The sequence below is a fragment of the Martes martes genome, assembly GCF_963455335.1.
Source record: "Martes martes genome assembly, chromosome: 1".
In the NCBI taxonomy this organism is placed as follows: domain Eukaryota; kingdom Metazoa; phylum Chordata; class Mammalia; order Carnivora; family Mustelidae; genus Martes; species Martes martes.
In genome coordinates, this window is record NC_137888.1 from 181,056,383 (window position 1) to 181,080,390 (window position 24,008).

The window sequence follows — 24,008 nt, forward strand, 5'->3', positions numbered from 1 at the left end:
CTGCCTTTTAATTAACTTTATTCCTATTAATAATATCAATAGTTGTAATTTTGGGGGTGTTTACTGTATACCAGCCACAGTGCTAAACATTCTCGTATATAACCTTATTTAATCCTGGTATCATCCATGTACGGGGTATATTTGCATTATTATCCCCACTTTACAGGTGAAGAAACTGAGACTTAAAGAGAATAAACTATTTGCCCAAGGTCACATGGCCAGTGACTAAATTGGAATAGGATAAAACTTTGGCTTTTAATCTCTGCACATGGATGATTATAATGTACATCTAAATGGCCTAAATAGTCTTTGCTTTGAATATTCGCACTAATTTTGTCTCTTTCCCTTTTTATTTCTAGTATCTTCTACAAATGCTTCCGGGAACTGGAGGACCCAGATAGCGGTAGGGCTGTCCGACTACGAGACCCCGGCACATTCTTCCTACAGCAGCTGCTATGGCAACATCTATAATCCTTTGCCCTCTCCAGGCAGGTGAGAAAGCAATGCTCCAAAATTCTAGTAGCCTCTTCCTGGTCAAAAGAATTGAGGAATTCTATTCTACTTTATGAATGCTCAAAGATCACCAGACTATAGCCTACGGGCCAAAAGCAGCTGCCACCTGTTTTTGTAAATTAAGTTTTATTGGAAAACGGCCATGTTCATTCATGTATATTTTGTCTGTGGCTGTTTTTGTACTGTGAGGGCAGAGTGGAGTAGTGACAGAGCCCTCATGGCCAACAAAGCCAAAAACATCTGGCCTTTTAAGAAAAAGTTTGTTGACTCCTCTTCTAGAATGTTGAAATTTGACTCTGTTCCATAGTCTTCTGTAAGGTCTTAAATTCTGTATCTGATGGGGTTTTTTTAATTGCAGTACTTTAAATGGTATTACTGATAATATCCTCTTAAGACTCTCCTGGGGGCGCCTGGGTGGCTCAGTGGGTTAAGCCACTGCCTTCGGCTCAGGTCATGATCTCAGAGTCCTGGGATCGAGTCCCGCATTGGGCTCTCCGCTCAGCGGGGAGCCTGCTTCCCTCTCTCTCTCTCTGCCTGCCTCTCTGTCTACTGTGATCGGTCAAATAAATAAAAAATCTTAAAAAAAAAGAAAACAAAAGACTCTCCTGGAACCTTGGCGAAAAAATACCTCTACTCCAGAAAAGGCTGTTCACATGAAAATTCCTCGTAGACAGTTGGTGGGCTTGATTTCAGTGAACATTTGCTACAGACACAGCCAGCTGTCCTATTTGCAATTGGTTCTTTGTAAACATTGGGAGGAAATATACAAGAACAATTTGTTAAAATGTGATTTTAAAAAAGAGGGCTAACTCCGCATTACATGTTTTTCACTTACTTGTATATGCAGGAATTAAGTTTGAAGAGGTCTTTTCTCCCTGTCACTTTTCACAGAATATAATGCACACCAATCATGTCAAGAAATAGAGCATTTTGTTTTGTTTCTAAAGGGTTGGTTTGTTTTTTTTTTAAGATTTTATTTATGTATTTGACAGACGGAGATCACAAGTAGGCAGAGAGAGAGAGAGAGGAGGAAGGAGGCTCCCTGCTGAGCAGAGATCCCAATGCGGGGCTCAATCCCAGGACCCTGGGATCATGACCTGAGCCAAAGGCAGAGACTTTAACCCACTGAGCTACGCAGGTGTCCCGAGCATTTTGTTTTTATATAATTTTGCTCTAGGTCAAATTGCTTCAGGCATAGGGAGACTTAACAGACAATAACTTGTCAAAGTGTCTATCCTGGTGTGTTTGAGAGGTTAATTTCTTTTCTTTTTTTACTTCAGTTTTTTATTTCGATTCTAGTTGGTTAACTTGTATGGTAAAATTGGTTTCAGGAGTAGAAGCCAGTGACCCATCACTTACATACAACACCCAGTGCTCATCACAACAAGTGACCTCCTTAATCCCCATCACCCATCTAGCCCGTCCCTCACCCACCTTCCTCCATCAACCCTCAGTTGGTTCTCTATAGTTAAGAGTCTTGTATGGTTTGCCTCCCTCCCTCTCTCTCTCTTTTATTTTTTTCCCTTCCACTGTGTTCATCTGTTTTGTTTCTTAAATTCCACACACAAGTAAAATCATAATTTCTTAATAAAGTACTCGGTGTTACAAACGATTTGGAGGTATTCAATCCCCTAAACCTTATTTTTCTTCTCCTTGTTCAAGGAGAGTTTTTCTTGGCTTGAACCGTTAGGCCAATTGTCTCAACTCAACAAAGGGTGTGCTCAAAATAGAATTTTAGTGAAAATATACCTCAGGGGACTTCACATAGCTTGGGTTTCTGTAAATAATGCTTGCAAATGAGTTAAGAGCAAGAACTAAAATGCCTTTGGCCCAAAACTGGAGCTGCACTTTTTCAAGCCAGTTCTCATCATTTTGTATGATTCATCTGCAAATAGTTTTCCCTGTTTGTAATAGTTCGACTTTCCTTTTCACGGACTGCGTGAGAAACAGTACCAAAGCGCGTAAGACAGTTTGAAAATCGTCAACACCACTTTCACTGGACTCAGAAAGTAGTAAACATTTTTAGAGAAAATCTGTTTTTACCAAGTATGCCTGTCTATCTCAGAGAGCCAACCCGAGATGGCTTGACGTGGAGTCTGGTGTCAGAGGTGGGGTAATCTACAGGAAATTAGAAACTATTTAAAGATCCCTGTTGTGTATGCTCACATGCACATCGTATGAGCTCATTGTGGAAAAATTAGGAAAATAATAAAGGGATAAATAAGTAGGAAATCTTCTGCCATCTAGAGATGGTAGCCATTAGCATTTTGACACATTCCTCCATTTTCCAGTATCCCTTTTTACATGTTCATAATGACCATGACCATAATGATAACTTTATGTTCAGTTGTACACCTTTCATTGTCTATGAACCTCTGCATCCCAGTTTTATACTTCATATCACAATATAAACATGTTCCCATACTTTTTTTAAACTCTTTAAACCTTAGTTTATGTTTTCCACGACATTACACTCAGTAAATCTACCATAATTCATTTAACAGTTCCCATGTTTTGAATTTGAATGGTTCCTAGATTTTCTCATTTTTTTATTGTAATGTTGCTATTAATGTCTTTGTGTAAATATTTGTCTGAATTCCAGATTATTGTCTTAGGATACATTCTAGTAAGTAGAAATAATGGATTAAATTGAAAAGTGTATTTTTTTAAGCCCTTGCTTTCCAGAAAGATTTGCCAATTTACCCTCCCAGCAACAGAGGTATGGGTGTGCTTATTTCCATCTATTTGCCTATTAAGGATTTTTATATATATATATATACCGCAGAGTGACCAATTTAACTTGACCTACTAACAAAGCAAGTATCACAACAGCCATCCATTAAGTTTTAGAAATTTGCTGTACAATTGTTATTTTTGAGGAAAACATAATTTTTTAAAAGAAGGGTTTCAAGAGAAAGATAAAAAGAAAAACTTTAGCTCTGCCCTGAAGTTAAAGATTTAAGTAATTTTTAAACAAATCAAGTACATAGTATTTCAAGATCCTCTCCCCCAGAGTGTCTGGCTCTTAACGTTGACAGAAAGCTACACATTTTTACCAATAAAAATTTATTTCCAAGTATGCTGTGGCATAATTGTCAGTGACAGAGACTTTCTAAAATCATAAATGGCAACGTCTCTTATGCTCCCTAGAATATAATGCAGTCAGATTCTTGGCTCTGTGTTACAAGTGTGTTTTCAAATAACTTTTTCCCCCCTTGGCTTCCTGTTTTCCATTTCCCATCCTCTTCCTAATCTAACTCTCCCTCTACTAGGCAACGCCGAGGGCTTCTGTCGCGGAGAATGGTTGTGTCTCCCGAAATGAGATCAGTTTTCAGTTCTCTTTTGCTCAGTGTAGCCAGCTGTAGTAAGTAGAGCCCCCAGCGCCATCTTGTCCATCTTGCCCTCGTTAGCAGGAGTCTGCCTTGTTCTGGCTGGTGTGTGAAGCTGTGGAAATCCGACTTTGTGCTTATAGTAGAGGAAACCACTGAATACCCGATTTCATGTAGTATTCCTTTCCTCAGCTCTCCTCCCAGTGACTTTTTAACCAACCTGACTAAAGAAATTTACAATGAAAAGAAACCTACTAACTCTCTAACCTGTTCTAAGTGACTGCTGCAGGAATGAGGTTTTGCTTATTGGAATGGTTTGTGTGACAGGATGCCTTCCTTCGGCTATGCCATCCAAGTATGCCTGTGATTTTTGTATGCGATGTTGTTTCCCATTTATGCTCGGCCCATGGAACCTAGGGATGTAAGGGTTGTCCCTGGGTGCCCCTGCCTGCCGCTAAATATATTCCTTTGTCCCTGAGGAAAGCATCTAGTATATTCCCTTAATGTGAAGAATATTTAAAATGTGGCTGTCAAAAATACTTTTTAAAAAGTTAAAAATACGACTTTCACACAGAGAGGAAATGGGCATGTGTCAAAGATTTCTTTAACTCATTAATGAGAGAACGAACAGAATGGGAAAGCTGTTTCCCAGAGAATTCAAAAGACTGAATTCAACCCAGTGAAAGATAAGACGTTGGAATAAGATTACTAAATAAGATTTAAAAACCAGTTAATGGCCTACAGGGCAATAAAACTATAACCATAATCTTTTTATGGTAGACCAAAGTTATCTGTACTTCTTCCCGACAAAAAAAACTACGAGTTAACCTGTAACTTACCACAATCTGGATCCTAATCCGTGGTTAAAAATAAGTGAGACAAAGGAATATCTCCCTAGAGAATCAAGTACACCTTGCATGGGCCTTTTTGACAATGTGCCAGTAGGACAAGGAAAGAACACGCCGTCGTCCTTTGCCTCGACAGTGCTTTCTGCTAATTCTTTGAGTAGAGTCCTCTTTGTACTCTGGTAATGAAAATGACCACAAGTAATAACTCTCCTGGTTTCCTTTACTAGACAGTACCCAGAGATCAGCACAGAGGGAAGCCGGTCAGAAGACGGCCTGGAGAGCAGGGAGCAGAGGCTGTTCTGGCATGAAGATTCGAAGCCTGGAACGTTAGTCTGAACTGCCGTTGGACCTCTTGGCCAAGCGCTGCGTCCTCACACTAGTGTGCCTTGCAAAATGTGTTGTCTTCCCAGAAAGCTGTTTGGCTCTAGAAAGCTAAAGGCATCCGAGGTCCAAGAGAGGACTTACTGGCCCCCGAAGGGAGTCCCCCACGGAGGCTGAGCCTGCGCCGAGTCCCTGAACGACTTGCCTTCCCCACTCGGGGCACTCACCCGACAAAGCGAGGTGGAACTGTGGCCAAGAGAGGGCTCGGCCTCGATCGGTAGCAAGCACTTTTTAAGGGAGTAAACGTTGTTGAAGGCAAACCGCAAAACTGTGACCAGTGCGTTCAGGGTCTCCAGTAGGAAGGGAGGACGGGAAATTTCAGAGCACAATTCAGAATGATGAGAAAAGGGAAAGCAGAAGCTCCTTAGTCATTACTCACCTTCGGAAAGTTTGGGTTTGTGAGCCGGCGAGGAATCACATGCGCTCTCTGCCCGCATCTGAACCATTTAGACAGTATTGGAAAATTACTTGAAGAGAAGCTGGATTCTCATGAAGTTCTGAATGAGTTGTAAATGTTTCTAGGATATTATAAAGAGTGATGGTTTTCATAAGTCCTGTAAAATGGGTTCTGGAGAGACTTATTGCTGTAGCATCCTGTAATATAACTTTATGGTAGCAGATTGGGAAAAACAAAGCAGCCCACTGAATAATTGACCAACTCTGCTTGGAGAATGTTCTAAGGTACAATATTATTGGGTTCCTTTTTCCTTTCTACACCAGTGGCCTGATGGGTTACATTATTCAGGCTGGTAACTCTCCCATTTGGCTGCCATTGGAAATGGCAGACCTGATATGGAAAGTTTTTCTAACCCAGAGTTTGAAAAAGTATTTTAAGGTAATACAGAAAGAACCCAAAACAAAACGAAATGAAAAAAAAAAAAAGCCACAGCATTGTCGATGAATTGCGTGCCTTAAAGTGGTGAACATTAGAAAAGTAAGCATATTGTCCAGATTCCGCGGGGGGGTTCTAAGTCACCAAATGACAAAAACAAGATTAGTCATTAAAACAAAACAAAAACAAAAACAGAAAAACAAAAAACTCCAAGCTGCAGTAGATTTAATTATGAGGCTAAAACTACCTCATACTTTACTCCGAAGAACTAATTAGCTATGGTTTATTGTAGTGGTTTTTAAAAAAAAAAAAAACAAAAAACAACAAAAAAACACAAATATTTCCATATTCTAGATTGCTCTTTTTTGTCATCTTCACTCTGCTTCAATATTCCATAAAAGGTGCTCCCTTCCCCCCTTTTATACAGGTTTCATGTTCATATTGTGAATAGAGAAGTTTTTGAACAACTTTTTTGGAACATTTTCTATCTATATTCCAAAGCATGTAATATATACATAAAGATGATTTGTTAAATGGTCCTTAGTCATTTGTATCATTAAATATGAAGTTTGGGGGAAAAATTTGGAACAAACAAGAAGACATGCAAAAAAAATAAGTTCTTCCTTTTTGCATATTTGTATAGCCTTCTAGAAACAGAAATACCCTTTTGCATATTCTTTTACTGTTCTGACTTTTTAAGACCTATTATTTTTTTTACATAGGTCAATAAAAACTGAAGGTGTGCTACTGAAAATGTTTACGTCTTCTTCCATTACATTCAGGGTTCAAAGCAGTTTAAAGTGCTCTACTTCAAGTAATCATGTTGGACAAGATGGCAGATTTTCAGTTATTAGTATTACAATATTCTGTTGATGCCAAAATGCACATTTTTTTCATATTTACATCTTTGAAATCAAGATGCATCTTTTGATGGATGGCATGCTCTCAATGAATTGGCAGTGTTTTTTTCTTTCTTAGTGCTCCATAAAATAATGCTGTGTCTCACAATAAAGTTGTCTTAGAATTGATGAAATACGGTAGTTTATTGCCTCACTGAGGATGACAGATGTGGATTTTTAGGCTTCCTAATCTCACGAATGTTGTTTATTTGTAACAAGTCATTCATCCTAGTTTTGCCGACTGCCAAACAGGTCTTTTAAATTCAAGAAAATGTTTCATCTGACATCTATTTATCCTGCACAATGGGGAGAAGGGAATGGGAAATGAAATGTAGAAAGACCTTCATATTTCTCTGCAAGTATCTCAGATGGAAATAACCTTCTTCTGTTCAAGAAAGGGGATGCTCAGAATTACAAATACACTTCAAAAGAGCACATGGAACTTGGCTCCCAAATGGTTAAAAAAAAGATACAGAAATGGAGTGGCCCTGCCGTATGATTTTTCCCCCCTATCTTTTTATGAAAACCTCTCTCCAGCACGTTTGGTGTGTTTATTAATAACCAAAACATGGCAGAGGTAAATTATTCAACATAACCTATCGATCTGTTTTCTTATTACAGGGTGTCATATCTTCCTGATAAAAATTTTAAATGCAAAAAAAATTTTTTTTAATTCAAACACACAGCAGATACATAACATAAGAACATTACTGGCCCTGGGAGCCTAATGTTACCAGTTGTAAGGACTGGTCATTTATTTTCTGTTAGTTCACATTTTCTTCTATGCATACAGTAATGTTTTTAAAATTCAGCATATTACAAGAACAGTTTACAACTTGTTTTTTTTCACCTAGCATAGCTTGGGCCTCTCTGTATCAATATATATGGATCTACCTCATAAAGATGTATATTTTACAAGGTGGATTTTTTTTTAATTGCCTCACCTTCCTGCTGTTCATATTTTTTCTATATTTCAGAAAATTCTTCAAAATTCTTTCTTATACTCATAGAAGCTTAACATTACAAGTAATAAAGAGTCCAGAATTGTTTCAAACTGTTAGTTTGGCCTGTTCTTAGGAACAAAGGTTCAGACTAAAGAGTCCCTTCAAATCTTAGTGCTTCAGAGCATTCAGAAGTGGAATAATGACTTTCTGCAGGACAGTAGAAAAGTCAAGATGATTTTCTAGAGTAATTTCCAAAGGATCAATGGTAAAAGACAAGTTTTTTTTTTAATGTTCAACTATTGTGGCCTCTAGTTCTGTGAAGACAAAAATGAATTGCTAAGGAAAACACGTTAATTTAAAAAATGAACTCCTAGGGAAGTGGAAAAAACAAATAGATACAAAGATACACATTCCTGCTCGTTATTAGATTCATCGGGCATAAAACTACTCTGTCGAGTCATAATCACAGATTCTAAACACTTTCTGAATTGAAATTCGATTTACGTCCCACTAAGTTTCTTAACTCCCCGTGTTCGTCACTCAAGTTAACATACAGCGTTCTGTTAGCTTCAGGTGTACAATCCATTGATCCAACAATTCCACGTAGGACTCAGGGCTCACAGTCGCGAGAGCATCTGGACCACCCTCTGAGTACCGCTAACCTGGAGCTCTGTCACAGTAGGTTCCCATCCGCACATGTTAGTAAGGCAAGTCATTCATCATTCCCTGTGACCTCACAAGGCGTGGAGATGCAGTTCATCTCCAAAGAGAACAATCTGTTTAACACAGAAACGGAGCCCGGCACGGATGCAAAACTTAACTCATCCTTTTGCTCCAAATTTCTGCTCAAGCCCTTTGCCTCTCGTGTTCTTCATGTTTCCCACTCCAGTCCAGTCCCCTCCTCTGGGTCCTCATCAGACTCTCCTGCCTCTTCTCCACCCCCCATCCTTGTGCCACCCCAGAACAGCAAGAAAATAAGCATGTCCTGCTAAAAAACTGAGTTGGCATTCGTAGATTTCTGGGTCAGTGTGTGCCAGGCTGGCGTGAAGTGCCATGTGTGTACGAGCTGCTCTAATCCCCACGGCAGCGCAGGGACTTGATGTTATCTCCATGTTACTGGAGCTGAGTTTTGGCAAGGGCAAGCCATTTGTCAGAAGTCACGCAGCTCTTGAGAGAAAAGCAGGAAGTAGATTTTGATTTGTCCAACACCAAATCCTAAATTAATTGCACTCTTGTTCCAAGAACAATTTCTGTACGGTCAGGGTAGCAAATTAAGATTTTTAGAAAAAATTCATTTAGGGGCGCCTGGGTGGTTCAGTCGGTTAAGCGACTGACTCTGAGTTTCAGCTCAGGTCGTGATCTCAGGATGCTGGAATCAAGCCCTGCCTCGGGCTCCACACTTAGTGTCGGGTCTGCTTGGGACGTTCTCTCTGGCCCTCCCCATGTGCTATCTCTCAAATAAATCTTGAAAAAAAAAAAAAAGTGTGTGTGTGTGTAATGAAATTGAGTGAATATATGCTAAGCTCAGCTGTCCTGACCTTTTTTTTTTTTTCTTCCTGTTACCAGTGGCAAAAAGGCAGAGGCAGGCCTCAGGCTGAATATGGGTGAAGATAACTCTTATCTGGGTTCCTACCCAGCCTTGCAGCCTGGTAGGCGGCATTTATGTATTGCTATGTGAGCTCATCAGTGGACCAAGTACATTTGTTAACTTCTTTTCAAGTCAATAAAATGTCTCACACCAGTGAATATACTTGTTACAATCACAGATAACCATAATGAGCTAAATATTGATCAGTAGCACTGAAAATATCTAATGATCTTTCTCCAGCTCTGATGGTTCAGGGCAGTATGATAATATGAGGTTTATATGCTCTGCTACCATGACCCTGAGGAGTCCTCTCAGAATTGACCTCTATCAGATGTATGTGCCTGGGGGGCTTTCCCTCTTGATTGTCCTTGGAAAGAGTGAATCTGGGATTAATCTATTAGAATCCGAGCCCAGTGCCAGAAATATCCTTCTAATACTTCCAACCTTTTCTACTTTTGATGCCTCATTGAGTCTATCTCCCCTGCAAAAGAAAATAGGAACTATGCATCAAAATTTGTTTTTGCAATACCTAGCTGATTAGTAACATCAACACACACACAAACATGTTTTCTCCCTTTTCTTTTGCTTTTGAATATCAGCAGTCTTGACAAGAATGGTGATTGGGACCAAGGGAATGGGGCTGGGAGCTGACCTAACTGCTGAGTTTTAAATAATTATCTCTTCTCCAATGCATGTTATACTTAAGAAATGTCCAAGGATTAAAAGTTCTGTGATTTCCAATTACGGCTGTACCAACAGCAGTGGGGCGTTTGGAAATGTGAATGTGGTGCTGTATTTTAGAATCCCTCAATGATTTGGAAATACTACTGGTGTATAGGGACCAGGGACGTTAAACAGATATTAGGCATGGGATGGTCCCATGCAACAAACAGTTGTTCTACCCAAACTGCCGGAAGTGACCCAACTGAGAAACTCTGGGGGTCCTACTAGGAAAACGTGTTAAATCCAGTTGTATGGGCGCTGCCTTCCTGCGTTTAAAGCAGAGATTTTCTCAATTCTGAAGGGAAGAAAGGGAAAAGTAAAGGAGATGATTGTTTCCTGAGAATGGGGGAGAGGTTGTATGTGAGCTGAAAAGGCATATATCCAACAAATATTAGAACACCAACTAGGGTCACTGTTCTTGGCAGTGAGGATAGAATGTTTACCTGAAGCTGGCTGTCCAATCAATGGGGGAGAAACAGAAGGGACCAATGTTATGCTTAGAAGCATCATTAGTCTTACGAAAGCCAAGCATGGTGAGAAAAGAAAGGATGGAGATGATAGCCTTTTGCGGGGACACAATGGGGCCTTTGGGGAGGTGACGCTTCATCCAAGGCTTGGGCAGGAAGAGAAGGTCCGGTTAAGCAAGAAGGAAAAAGAGCTCTCCCACGGTTAAGAGAATGTCACCATGGGGGCTCCTGGGTGGCTCAGTCGGAAAAGCGTCTGACTCTTGATTTCAGCTCAGGTCATGATCTTACAGGTCATGAGATCAAATCCTGCATCAGGCTCTGCACTAGCCATGGAGCCTGATTAAGATTCTGTCTCTCTCTCTCTCTCATCCTCTCCTTCTGTCCCTCCCCTACCTTAAAAAGAAAAGAGAGAGAATGTTACCATGGTATCACCAAAGCCCTAATGCTAGAAGCAACTTAGCCTAAAAGAATAGAAGGACATATTATTCCAGGATGGAAGAAATATAGGTAATTATATTAAAAAAAAAAAAAAAAGCTGCCAGGCCACCTGGGTGTCTCAGATGGTTAAGCGTCCAACTCTTGGTTTGGGCTCTGGCCCTGATCTCAGTGTTGTGGGATTGAGGCCAGCACGGGGCTCCACACTCAGCGCACAGTAAGCTTGTCCCCCCACCACTGCCCGCCTTTCCCCCACCACTCAAATAAATAAGTAAAATCTTTAAAAAAAGAAAGGTGCCATTTTTGAGTTCTCACTATACTCCCAACAATGGGCTAAGTGCTGTCATTTGATTTACTCCTTCCTACAACTGTGTGACAAAGGTGGTCTTAGCCCAGAAAAGGATACAAAGAGAGAGGTTCAGAAAGATGACCACGGACTCGGTTACCAGACTACAGAGTAAGTTGTAAAGCTGAAATTCACGCCATCTTTGTCTGACCAAACCTCGTGCTCTTTATTAACTATGATATTATACAAAAGCAGTTGATCACCAAGCACCTCTCTTAAAGGAAGCCCAAAAAAATGAAAAGAGAAAGGAAGATGCTAACAAAAGAGCTGCCCCGGGAGGAAGAAGGAGGGAAGATCAACGGAAGGGATGGAAATCTGATCGGCAAGATGAAAACAGGGGAAAAGACCGTCTTGGGCAGACTGAAGTGTGTGGGTGTTCAAGATAGGCACGTCAGACAGTTCTGATCGGGGTGTGGCTTGACGATGTTCCTAATGAAGGGCCAGCTGGGGGAGAATTATATTTGCAAAGAGGGTGGAGGAAAAGAGCAAAATGTTTGGGGAATGGACTCTAAAGGTCGGTGGGTTGGTCATGAATAATGAATTAAACTAGCATTTCAGCCTCCCACCCTTGCTCCCTTGCAACCCAAACACTTAACATTCCCTAGAAAACCATTCTTCACGTTGTCCTCTCCTCATTTTCAAAAGAAAAGGGCTCCCTAAAGAGATCAAAGATTGGGAAGCCAGAGTGAGAAAGATCTCATCAGGCAAACTAGCAACCCAGGACTGGGAAGGACATTCTTCTCAGCCCTTCAATTACCAGAAGACAGTGGGTGTCTGGGAAGACATCACCATCTTTATAAAGCGGTGGTTAAATGTGTGGACTTTGAAGTCAGGCAGACCTGGAGACGGGCTGCCGGGCTCGAAATCAATGCCAGCCTCACTACTTGCTGAACCCTACAAACTTGGGTAAGTTTTCTAACCTCTCCAGGGCTCAGTTTCCCCACTAGTACCCATCACACAAGGGTATTTGTGGGCTGAACAAAACACTGCATGTAACAGTGAAGCGCACATTGTCTCTATCAGGTGCTTCATGAGATAAATTATTTCCTGGGAAAAAAAAAGATGGGAAATGTTGATTGAATATTAAATGAGATCTAGAAAGTTGGGGTTCTGGGGATTGGCACTGCCTTAGTTTAGCCACTGAGATGACAACACTCTTGAAACTACTCATCACTGTTGAGAGCTGATTACATTTCAGGCACTGTCATGAGCATAGTACCATATTGGAATTTTTTTTTTCTTTTTTAATCCTTACATCCTTACATCTCATCAGGCAAACCAGCAACCCAGTTGCTAGTTTTTTTTACATTTATTACATTTATTACATTTTATTACATTTATTAGATGTAATAAATCTACAATTATTAATCCCAGACAGAAGCTCGGGGAGGTTGAGTGCTTTGCCCAAGTAACATATCTCAAAGGTACCCAGGCCTGGAATGCAACTCAAAAATGCATCAAACAGAACTGTTTAGCCTACGCAATCAAGCTGATTAAGGTGTTTTCCAGACTTTTCAGCCAGAGCTCTCCTGTAAGCCCTGGACTAGGGCCATGTGCACTTGCAAGAGGCAGGGAGTGAGTGCCTGCTTAAACTGGGTGCCCAGCTGCCTGGCTTGCTTCATCCCGGGCGTGGCCCTGCTGCTGGCTCAAGGATTGCACCTGCCTTTTTATGTGCAGAAGAACGCAAACAAGTCACCACCAGCAGAGGGGCGGGATTCAGCAAATGAAAATCAAGATGCTAGGTTCAAATTTTAAAAACACTGCCAACGTTTTGTCATTTACTAAAAAAGAAAAAGGTAGATACAGGACATTTAGGGCACGCTGGAAAAACTCACCAAGGGACACCAAACAAAATCATTAAATTCAGAACGTGTACCATAGATATGGGACACGTGGCAATCCCATTTGCCAGGCCACTGCCCACTGGCAGGTGGGGGCAATAATAGATGCTTGAGAAGCTCTTGTAGATGGTTTTCCAGAAAGATCTGTGTCATACCCTCCAGCTCCAGATAGAGGCTTGCGCTGCTCAAGCCAGGGTGTTTCTTCAGACCAGGAGCTTTCTAGATCAGGCCCAGTTTTGTCTGAAAACATGCAGAAAATGTGTGGGAGCTCTTCCGGCCGAACATGCCCGAAAAAATTACCTTTCCTAAACCGTACTTTTCCTTTGGCGGAGCATTCGGTTCCTGCAAAATTGGTCAATGAGGACCTCTAGAGGCAGGCTTAGATCATCACAGGCAGCCGGTTTCTGACGGGCCTCCCGGCGATACTGATTTAAAATCCTATGTGTACTAACAAGTTTCAGCAGTCTTGCAGGGGGAAAAAAATCAATTTTGAGTGTCCGACACCTTGATTTACTAGCTGTGTCTTCTTGGGGAAATCGTTGTAAATTTTTAAAAACTTCATTTTTCTCTAAAATAGGAAATAGTAATTCTAGCAATCTCAGAGTATTGTAAAAATTCAATAAAACTGACTAGGAAGTTGGCACAATGCCAGGGACACAGAAAACCTTCATAAATGTTTTTTGTCATTACTGTCTCCAATATGACACTACAAGGCTGTGTAATATAAGAATGTTGTTATTAACAATGTTTACTATTATTAAATTTAAATATTAATACAATTGAAAGAGTAAATATTATTAATATTTAAGATTCATTGAATGCCAGGGCCAGGATTCGGGTGAAGTGATTGAGCTCGCTCAGGTGCAAAAATGTAAAGGGGCATCAGAAAACCCATTTGACTAGATAAATAATATTGTAATGCCGTCTTTTTTAAGAATTGAAACTTAGGCAAAGAAAATTCACGATGAACAAAATGTTAACACTTTAAAGAAGGGCAAGATCAGTGTTCCTGGTCATTCCTTTTTCCTTGGGCTCCATTATGGCTCAGCACCACACCGCAGTGTGCGAGCGCTTAAACCTGACAAGCAAAGGAGGCCAGTGTTCTATATACCCATTTTACAGATAAGGAAACAGAAACCCAGAGAAGCTGCTCAGATATACCGCCTACATAATCACCTAGAGGGCCAGCAATCTCCCCCAGGTCTGAATGATTCTAAAGCTCACGTCCCGCCCCCTTTCTATCTTGTTCATACTTCCCATTCACGAAGTGATGCGAGCTCACTATATAATTGTATAATGTATAATTCCACTTGTACGGTGGTTAGAGTTGCCAGATCTAGCGAATTAAAGGGTGGCCAGTTAAATTTGTACTTGAGATAAACTACAAATAATTTTTAGTATGTGTATGTCCCGTGCATATCTTTCATTTTCTCTGGCAGCCCTCCTCCCCACCCCGTCACCAAAGAGACCAGACATTTTAATAAACAGAACTCACAGTTTCAAAATGGAATAAATCTGCTGGATTGATCCTGTGATTTCTGTGCTGGGCACAGATCAGCAATGGTAAATGGCTTTGATAGAATTATAAGCTCCCCTCCCTGCAATAAAATAGAAAACTGGCTTAGTATCCTTGTTTAAAGGCAAAGGGGGGAAAAAAATAAATAAAGGCAAAGGGACCGTTTGAGCCTCATCTGGCCTTACAAAGCCCTTCTTTTGGTCTTTACTGTGATGTTCTAAGATAAGAAATTACAAGCCTGAGTTGAAGTAAAACAAACAAAATGCTTTAGGTGTTCTAGGTTGCGTGTCCTGCAAATGCTATTTATTATTTTGAGATCTCTGGCTCCAGGAGCCATAAAGTATTTCCTTGGCAGAATAATATTCCAAACCCTAATGATTTGCTTCCATTCACAGCACAATGAAGATGACTGAGAAAGAATGAAATTTGTTCTCTAAAAAAATTAGTAATCACGTCGCCCACCTGGAGCTAAACCATTTGCAAATTTCACCCCTTTAGAGCTCAGTAAATTGAATATATTGTCAGAAAGGATTTCTTCTAATAATGTTACTGCATGCAGATGAAGAAGGAGAAAAATATATCAGGGCTTACCGGAACTTTAGGCATTATTTGAATTATTAGATTTTTAATTACATAAGAGTGAATCATTAAAACTGGTCAGCAGATTCTTAGCAAATTGCATGACTTGAACCACAATTTCACTTTCTAATTCACACCCTACCTGCCCGGTGAAAATTCCTAGCTCCATCCCAGATTAATACTGGTGTGTGTGTCCGTGCACACACACATACACGCATGTGCCTACCCTCCACCCCCTTCAGTCTGGGAGCTCTTAGAGATCAAGGACCATATCTTATTTAAATATGTATTCCACTTAGAACCTAAAACTAATTCTTTATCTAGCAAAGTCTTGTGGAATTGCACGGTATACACACGTTGGATGAGTTTGCTAGGGCTGCATAAACAGAACCATAAACTGCGTGACTTAAACAACAAAAATGTACTCTCACATTTCTGGAGTCTGAGATGGGGTGATGGCAGAGTCCATTCCTACAGAGGCTGTGAGAGGGAATATTCCATAACCTTCCCCCGTGTTGCACCTGAAATATGAAAGTGACAAGAAGGCTCATTCACTTCCCACTCCTTCTGTTTCCATGGAGGGACTTCAGCTGGGCTCGTGTAGACTCTATCTATCTAGGAAGCTGAAAAAGAAAACATACTGGTACTCCGGCCCTACAACGGACAAGCTACGGAATTTTTGCGGGTGAACCCAACTACTGATTTTGTTTTCAATGGTCAGGTGATGCTACTATGCACGATGGGGCAAGAGAACAAGTGAGCTACAGCTGCCCTCTCCCTTGCGTCTTCCCTTCACCTGAGAACCCTCTTCCTCCTTTTTTAGTGCGCCTGCCCCTAGAGCAGGAACATTGGGCAGTTCCCAGCCCTGGGGTAGGCGTCGTTTCTCTGCGCAGGATCACGGAGGGAGAGACCCACCATTATCCGGAGCTGCTTGCGGAGTTCCAGGTAGGGGATTGTTGGTTAACCTGAAGTCTGCATCCCCGGGAACCTCCTTAACATGCAGGCTCCGATTCAGGAGGTCTAAGGCCAGGAGTCTGACCTGCATTTTTTTTTTTTTTTTTTTAGGATTTTATTTATTTATTTGACGCACCAAGAACAAGAGTGCGAGCACTCAAGTAGGGGGAACGGCAGGCAGAGGGAGAGGGAGAAGCAGGCTCCCCGCAAGGCAGGGAGCCTGGTGATGCGGGGCTCCATCCCACGACCCCAGGGTCATGACCTAAGCCACCCAAGCCCCCCTTGACCTGCATTTTGAATGTATTCCTGTGCACACCTTTGTTTCTTGTCTATGGTCCACATTAAGTAGCAAGATGGCGCCATCTTAAAACCATCCCTTCTGATCCAGCTTTTATCTGTTATACATACATATATATTTTACTTTCCTGTATGACACCGGTGTGCTTTGCTGAATTTGAGTGGAAAAGGGGGTAGCATTTATTGGAAACACCCTAAAACTCCAGTAACTTAACTGGTCTCCACCTTTATAATGATTCATAAATACTAATGTAGCGCCAATATATTAAATCTTACACGCACAGCTGCCCGGGTGACAATGATTCTTCATCGGGGATCTGCCCACACCATTATCACAAGCGTTCCCAGCTCTTCTGCTAAACCTTAGAGTTGCTAGAGCCCCTGTGACTTCAAGGCCCAGCTCTGACACCTGCTAGCCCTGTGACCTTGAAAAAGTCACTGGGCTTCTTTAAGAATCTATTTTCTCCGGGCGCGTGGGTGGCTCAGTGGGTTAAAGCCCCTGCCTTCAGCTCAGGTCGTGATGTCGGGGTCCTGGAATTGAGCCCCGCATCCGGCTCTGAGAGCTCGGTGGGGAGCCTGCTTCTTCCTCTTCCCCTCTCTGCCTGCTTGTGATCTCTGTCTGTCAAATAAATTAAAAAAAAAAAAAATCTATTTTCTCTCTTCCCTTCCAAGGATTGACGTGTAGTTTAAGGATGGTGCGTACAAAATGCATGGCGCATGACAGGCTCAGAGTAAACACACATTGTATGCTAGTGGGAGTGGTGATTTTGCTATTTCATGACCTGACTCCCTAAGGTATAATTGATGGGTCCAGGGGTGCATGCTTGATCTAAGCCAGGGCACTCACACCCCCTCTGAGGAACTTGAAATTGGGAAGTGAAAACATCAGAGACTGGGTGGTATCAACATTTGACATTTGAATCTTTCTGCTAAAAGAGCTGTCAGAGGACCAGCAGGATGAACATCACCTGAGAGCAGGTTACTCGACACATAATCTCAGGGTCCAGCCTAGCCCGACTGAATAAGGATCCATTTTTAATAAGGTGCACATTACAGCTTCAGGCACACTTAGAGGAAAGTCTCTTATCCTCTTGGAAGGCATCTCTGTGATCTTTGCATCTTCTTACCTGCATATACAAATGCAGATATTTATAAAATATTCTCAAAGAATGCCTTATCTTGTCTTTTTCTTTTTTTTAAAGATTTTATTTACTTGACAGAGATCACAAGTAGGCAGAGAGGCAGGCAGAGAAAGAGAGAGAGGAGGAATCAGGCTCCCTGCTGAGCAGAGAGCCCGATGCAGGGCTCGATCCCAGGACCCTAAGATCATGACCTGAGCCAAAGGCAGAGGTTTAACCCACTGAGCCACCCAGGTGCCCCCTTATCCTGTCTTAAGCCTGAGCTAGCTCTAGTTCATCCCTGCTGGTTGCAACCCCCAAATCTCCATAGCATTGCAGACCATATTCTGGATGTTAGAGCTTTCCCACCATATCCTATAATGAAGACGAACGTAGACATGGAAGAGAGGTTAGGTTCTAAAGTCAGCCCTTAAGGTAAAAACCGTATCTGGTCAAAATATGCCAGAAAACGGAATAGAGATGTGCCACATTAAAAAGCAATACACCGTTTTAAGAGGACCAAGATGGCGGAGGAGCAGGAGACTTAGATTTTTGTCTGGTCCCAGAAATTCAGCTAGATAGTTACCAAACCATTCTAAAGACCTATAAACTCAACAGGAGGTCGAATTAAAGAAGAGCAGCAATTCTGTGAATGGAAAAGCGGCCACTTTCTGGAAGGTAGGACGTGCAGAGAAATGAATCCGAGATGATAGGAACATAGATCCTGAAGGTTGTGGGGCGTCGGTAGCCTCCACCAGCCGGCTACGTGCGAGTGAGAGAGCGGCGGAGCGCAAAATCGGAACTTCTAGAAGTCTGCTCCTTGGAGAGACATCGCTCCAGAGGCTAAGAGGGGGGTGGGGCCCTTGCAGGGACAGTGTGGTCTCAGGACCTGTGGCGTCACAAAAAGACCAGAGGTGTCTGAGTGTGGCAGAGCTCCCAGGTATTGGAGCAGGGAAGCCGGATACAGAGACAGAGCCAAGGAGGGGGCTCTTAGCTCAGGGTTACCTTAAACCATGATCATGCACAGTGGGGCCACTGCTCATCGATCAGGGACCCCACAAATGGCAGATCCGGGGAGACCCCCTCCTCCTCCGGGAAGCAGCACAGCAGCGCAGTGCAGGAATCTGCTGGGTTTGGAGAGTCCAAACAGGGCGGTGCGCCAGAGATAGAAACATGTTGTCACAGGCTGGGTGAGCACAGAGCACAGCCGGAGACCAGGGAGACGGGAGGGACTGAATGCATTTCTCTGAGGGTAAACTGAGGAGTGGGGCCCTGAGCTCTTGGCTCCTATGGGTCAGAGATTGGGAGGCCACCGTCTTCATTTTCCTCCCCCAAAGCTGTACGGAAAGTGTTCAGGGAACAAAACCTCCCAAGAGCGAACCCAAGCAGATTACTTAGCCTGGCCCCTGTGAAGAGTTTTGATCAAGAAAGGATGCTGTACTTTGTCAGGTGCTTTTTCTGCATCTATTGAGAGTATCATATGGTTCTTTGTTCTTTCTTTTATTAATGTATTGTATCACATTGCTTGGTTTGTGGTGTTGAACCAACCTTGCAGCCCAGGAATAAATCCCACTTGGTCGTGGTGAGTAATCCTTTTAGGGTACTGTTGGATCCTATTGGCTAGTATTTTGGTGAGAATTTTTGCATACTTGTTCATCAGGGATATTGGTCTGTAATTCTCTTTTTTGATGGGGTCATTGTCTCATTTTGGGATCAAGGTAACGCTGGCCTCATAAAATAAGTTTGGAAGTTTTCCTTCCATTTCTATTTTTGGAACAGTTTCAGGAGAATAGGAATTAATTCTTTTTTAAATGCTTGGTAGAATTCCGCTGGGAAGCCATGTGGCCCTGGACTCTTGTTTGTTAGGAGATTTTTGATGATTGCTTCAATGTCCTTACTGGTTATAGGTCTGTTCAGGTTTTCTGTTTCTTTCTGGTTCAGTTTTATACGTCTCTAGGAATGCATCCATTTCTTCCAGATTGTCTAACTTGCTGGCATATAAATGCTCATAATATGTTCTTATAATTGTTTGTATTTCTTTGGTGTTTGTTGTGATTGATCCTCTTTCATTAATGATTTTATTAATTTGGGTCTTTTCTCTCTCTCTCTTTTTTTTTTAAATAAGTCTGGCCAGGGGTTTATCAATCTTACTATTTCTTTCAAAGAACCAGCTTCTACTTTTTTTTTTTTAAAGATTTTATTTATTTGACAGAGAGAGATCACAAGTAGGCAGAGAGAGTGAGAGGGAAGCAGGCTCCCTGCCTAGCAGAGAGCCCGACGCGGGACTCGATCCCAGGATCCTAAGATCATGACCTGAGCCGAAGGCAGCGGCTTAAACCACTGAGCCACCCAGGCGCCCCCTCAGCTTCTACTTTTATTGATCTGTTCTACTGCTCTTTTGGTTTCGTTTTCATTGATTTCTGCTCTGCTCTGATCTTTTATTATTTCTCTTCTCCTGCTGGGTTTAGGCTTTATTTGCTGTTCTTTCTCCAGCTTCTTCAGGTGTAGGGTTAGGTTGTGTATTTGAGGCCTTTCTTGGTTCTTGAGAAAGGCTTGTATTGCTATATACTTTCCTCTCAGGACAGCCTTTGCTGCATCCCAAAGATTTTGAGCAGTTGTGTTTTCATTTTCATTTGTTTCCATGAATTTTTTCATTTCTTCTTTAATTTCCTGGTTGACCCATTCATTCTTCAGTAGGATGCTCTTTAGCCTCCATGTAGTTGAGTTCTTTCCAACTTTCCTCTTGTGGTTTAGTTCTAGTTTCAAAGCATTGTGGTCTGAAAATATGCTGGGAATGATCCCAACCTTTTGGTACCGGTTGAGACACGATTTGTGACCCAGGATGTGATCTATTCTGGAGAATGTTCCATGTGCACTAGAGAAAAATGTGTATTCTGTTGCTTTGGGATGGAATGTTCTGAATATATCTGTGATGTCCATCTGGTCCAGTGTGTCATTTAAGGCCTTTATTTCCTTGTTGATCTTTTGCTTGGATGATCTGTCCATTTCAGTGAGGGGTGTTAAAGTCCCCTACTATTATTGTATTATTGTTGATGTGTTTCTTTGATTTTGTTATTAATTGGTTTATATAGTCGGCTGCTCCCATGTTAGGGGCATAGATATTTAAAATTGTTAGAACTTCTTGTTGGATAGAAACTTTAAGTATGATATAGTGTCCCTCCTCATCTCTTATTATAGTCTCTGGCTTAAAATCTAATTTATCTGATGTAAGGATTGCCATCCCAGCTTTCTTTTGATGTCCCTTAGCATGGTAAATTGTTTTTCACCCCCTCACTTTCAATCTGGAGGTGTCTTTGGGTCTAAAATGAGTCTCTTGCAGATAGCATACTGATGGGTCTTGTTTTTGTTTTTGTTTTTTAATCCACTCTGATAAATTGTCTTTTGATTGGGGCATTTAGCCCATTTACATTCAGGATAACTATTGAAAGATATTAATTTAATGCCATTGTATTGCCTGTAAGGTGACTGTTATTGTATATTGTCTCTGTTCTTTTCTGTTCTATGTTACTTTTAGGTTCTCTCTTTGCTTAGAGGACCCCTTTCAATATCTCTTATAGGGCTTGGTGATCGCAAATTCTTTTAGTTTTTGTTTGTCCTGGAAGCTTTTTATCTCTCCTTCTATTTTCAGTGATGGCCTAGCTGGATATAGTATTCTTGGCTGCATATTTGTCTCGTTTAGTACTCTAAATATATATCATGCCAGTCCTTTCTGGCCTGCCAGGTCTCTGTGGATAGGTATCCTGTCAATCTAATGTTTCTACCATTGTAATTTACAGACCTCTTTTTTTTTTTATTTTTATTCATTTATTTGAGAGGGGGAGAGAGAGAGAGAGAGCGAGAGCTTGAGAGGGAGAAGCAGACTCCCCGTGGAGCCGGGAGCCCGATGTGGGACTCGATCCCTGGACGCTGGGATCATGACCTGAGCCAAAGGCAGTTGCCCAACCAACTGAGCCACCCAGGTGCCTGTAAGTTACAGACCTCTTGTCCTGAGCTGCTTTCAGAATTTTCTCTTTGTCTCTGAGATTTGTAAGTTTTCCTGTTAGATGTCAGGGTGTTAGAAACTGTCTCCCAAATTTTAAAGAAAGAAAAACTTTTATATATATATATATATATATATATATATATATAGAGAGAGAGAGAGAGAGAGAGAGAGAGAGAGAGAATAAATATGACAAAGGGATGGAATATGGTTGTAAAGATGAAAATTAAAAAAGATTTTTTTTTAAGATTTTATTTATTTATTTGACAGAGATCACAAGTAGGCAGAGAGGCAGGCAGAGAGAGAGGAGGAAGCAAGCTCCCCGCTGAGCAGAGAGCCCGATGTGGGGCTCGATCCCAGGACCCTGGGATCATGACCCGAGCTGAAGGCAGAGGCTTCAACCCACTGAGCCACCCAGGCGCCCCTAAAAAAGATTTTTAAAAAGGAATTGATAAGAAGTTGGTAGAAAAAGAAAATAAAAAAATTATTTTAAAAAAATAGAGTGTGATCAGACAAGAGACTAGAACAAAGCCATACACTAGAATTAGGCTATATTTTGGTCTCTTAGAAGAAACTGTATCCCAAATATTAAAGAAAAAGTTGTGTGTGTGTGTGTGTGTGTGTGTATATATATGTGTGTGTGTGTATATATATATATACATATATGTGTATATATATACACATATATATATAAAAACATTAAATACAATGAAGGGATAGAATATGACTATAAACATGAAAATTTTAAAAAGATTTTAAAAAGAAAAAAAGATTTTAAAAAGGAATTGATAAGATAATATGTTGGTTAAAATAGGAAAGAAGAAATTTTTTTTAAAATAGGAAAAGAAAAAGAAATCTAAAAAATTTTAACTTTGAAAGACTAAAGAGTCATGGAGAAAAAGCCATGAATTCTATGTGTTGCTTTCCCCTCACTTTGGAGTTCTGCAGTTCTCATTGATCAGTGAACTTGGTCTTGGCTGGATGTTCTTGCTGATTTTTACTGCCTGTTGCAGTGATTCTCAAATGTCTTTGTCCGAAACTGTGCCCAAAATTCTTCATAGTGTAGGGATAGAGGGTACATACCTCAATATCATAAAAGCCATCTATGAAAAACCCACAGCAAATATCATTCTCAATGGGGAAAACTCAGGAACACAGCAGGGCTGTCCACTATCACCACTGCTATTCAACATAGTACTAGAAGTTCTAGTCTCAGCAATCAGACAACAACAACAACAACAAAATAAAGATAAGGCATCCAAATCAGCAAAGAAGTTAAACTCCCACTCTTTGCAGATGATACAATACTTTATGTGGAAAATCCAAAAGACTCCACTCCAAAACTCCTTGAAGTCATATAGGAATTCTGTAAAGTATCAGGATATAAAATCAATGCACAGAAATCAGTTGCATTTCTACACACCAACAACAAGACAGAAGAAAGAGAAATTAAGGAGTCGATTCTATTTATAATTGCATCCAAAACCATAAGATACCTAGGAATAAATCTAACCAAAGAGGCAAAGAATCTGTACTCAGACAACTAAAGAGAAAGAAATTGAGGAAGACACAAAAAAATGGAAAAATGTTCCATGCTCATGGATTTGAAGAACAAATACTGTGAAAACATCTATGCTACCTAGAGCAATCTACACATTTAATGCAATGCCTATCAAAATACCATCAACTTTTTTTAAAGAAGTGGAAAAAATAATCCTAAAATGTGTATGGAACCAGAAAAGACCCCAAATAGCCAGAGGAATGTTGAAAAAGAAAACCAAAGCTAATGGCATGACAATTCCAGACTTTAAGCTCTATTACAAAGCTATAATCATCAAGACAGTATGGTGCTGGCACAAAAACAGACACATAAATCAATGGAACAGAACAGAGAGCCCAGAAATCGACCCTCAACTCTATGGTCAATTAATCTTCAACAAAGCAGGAAAGAATGTCCAATGGAAAAAAGACAGTCTCTTCAACAAATGGTGTTGGGAAAATTGGACAGCCGCATACAGAAGAATGAAACTGGACCATTTCCTTACACCACACACAAAAACAGACTCAATGTGAGACAGGAATCCATCCAAATCCTTAAGGAGAAAATGGCAGCAACCCCTTTGGCCTCAGTCGCAGCAACTTCTTCCTAGAAACATCACCAAAGGCAAGGGAAGCAAGGGCAAAAATGAACTACTAGGACTTCATCAAGATCAAAAGCTTTTGCACAGCAAAGGAAACAGTCAAAAAAACACAAAAGACAATAACAGAATGGGAGAAGATATTTGTACGGACATACCAGATAAAGGGTTAGTATCCAAAATCCATAAAGAACTTATCAGACTCAGTACCCAAAGAACAAATAATCCAATCAAGAAATAGGCAGAAGACACGAACAGAT

The 24,008-nt window shown here is 41.0% G+C and overlaps 1 protein-coding gene across 1 annotated transcript in view; it reads left to right on the forward strand.

Annotated features, from left to right (window-relative positions):
* The window catches only part of FRMD4B (FERM domain containing 4B), a 330,954-nt gene extending 324,301 nt beyond the window's left edge, over positions 1 to 6,653 (forward strand). The window contains exons 23-24 of the mRNA XM_080800053.1: positions 360 to 492; positions 4,918 to 6,653. Coding sequence (XP_080656179.1) covers positions 360 to 492; positions 4,918 to 5,026 — 242 coding nt within the window. The 3' untranslated portion in view covers positions 5,027 to 6,653. The remainder of the gene's footprint in view (positions 1 to 359; positions 493 to 4,917) is intronic.
* Positions 6,654 to 24,008: the final 17,355 nt, after the last annotated feature.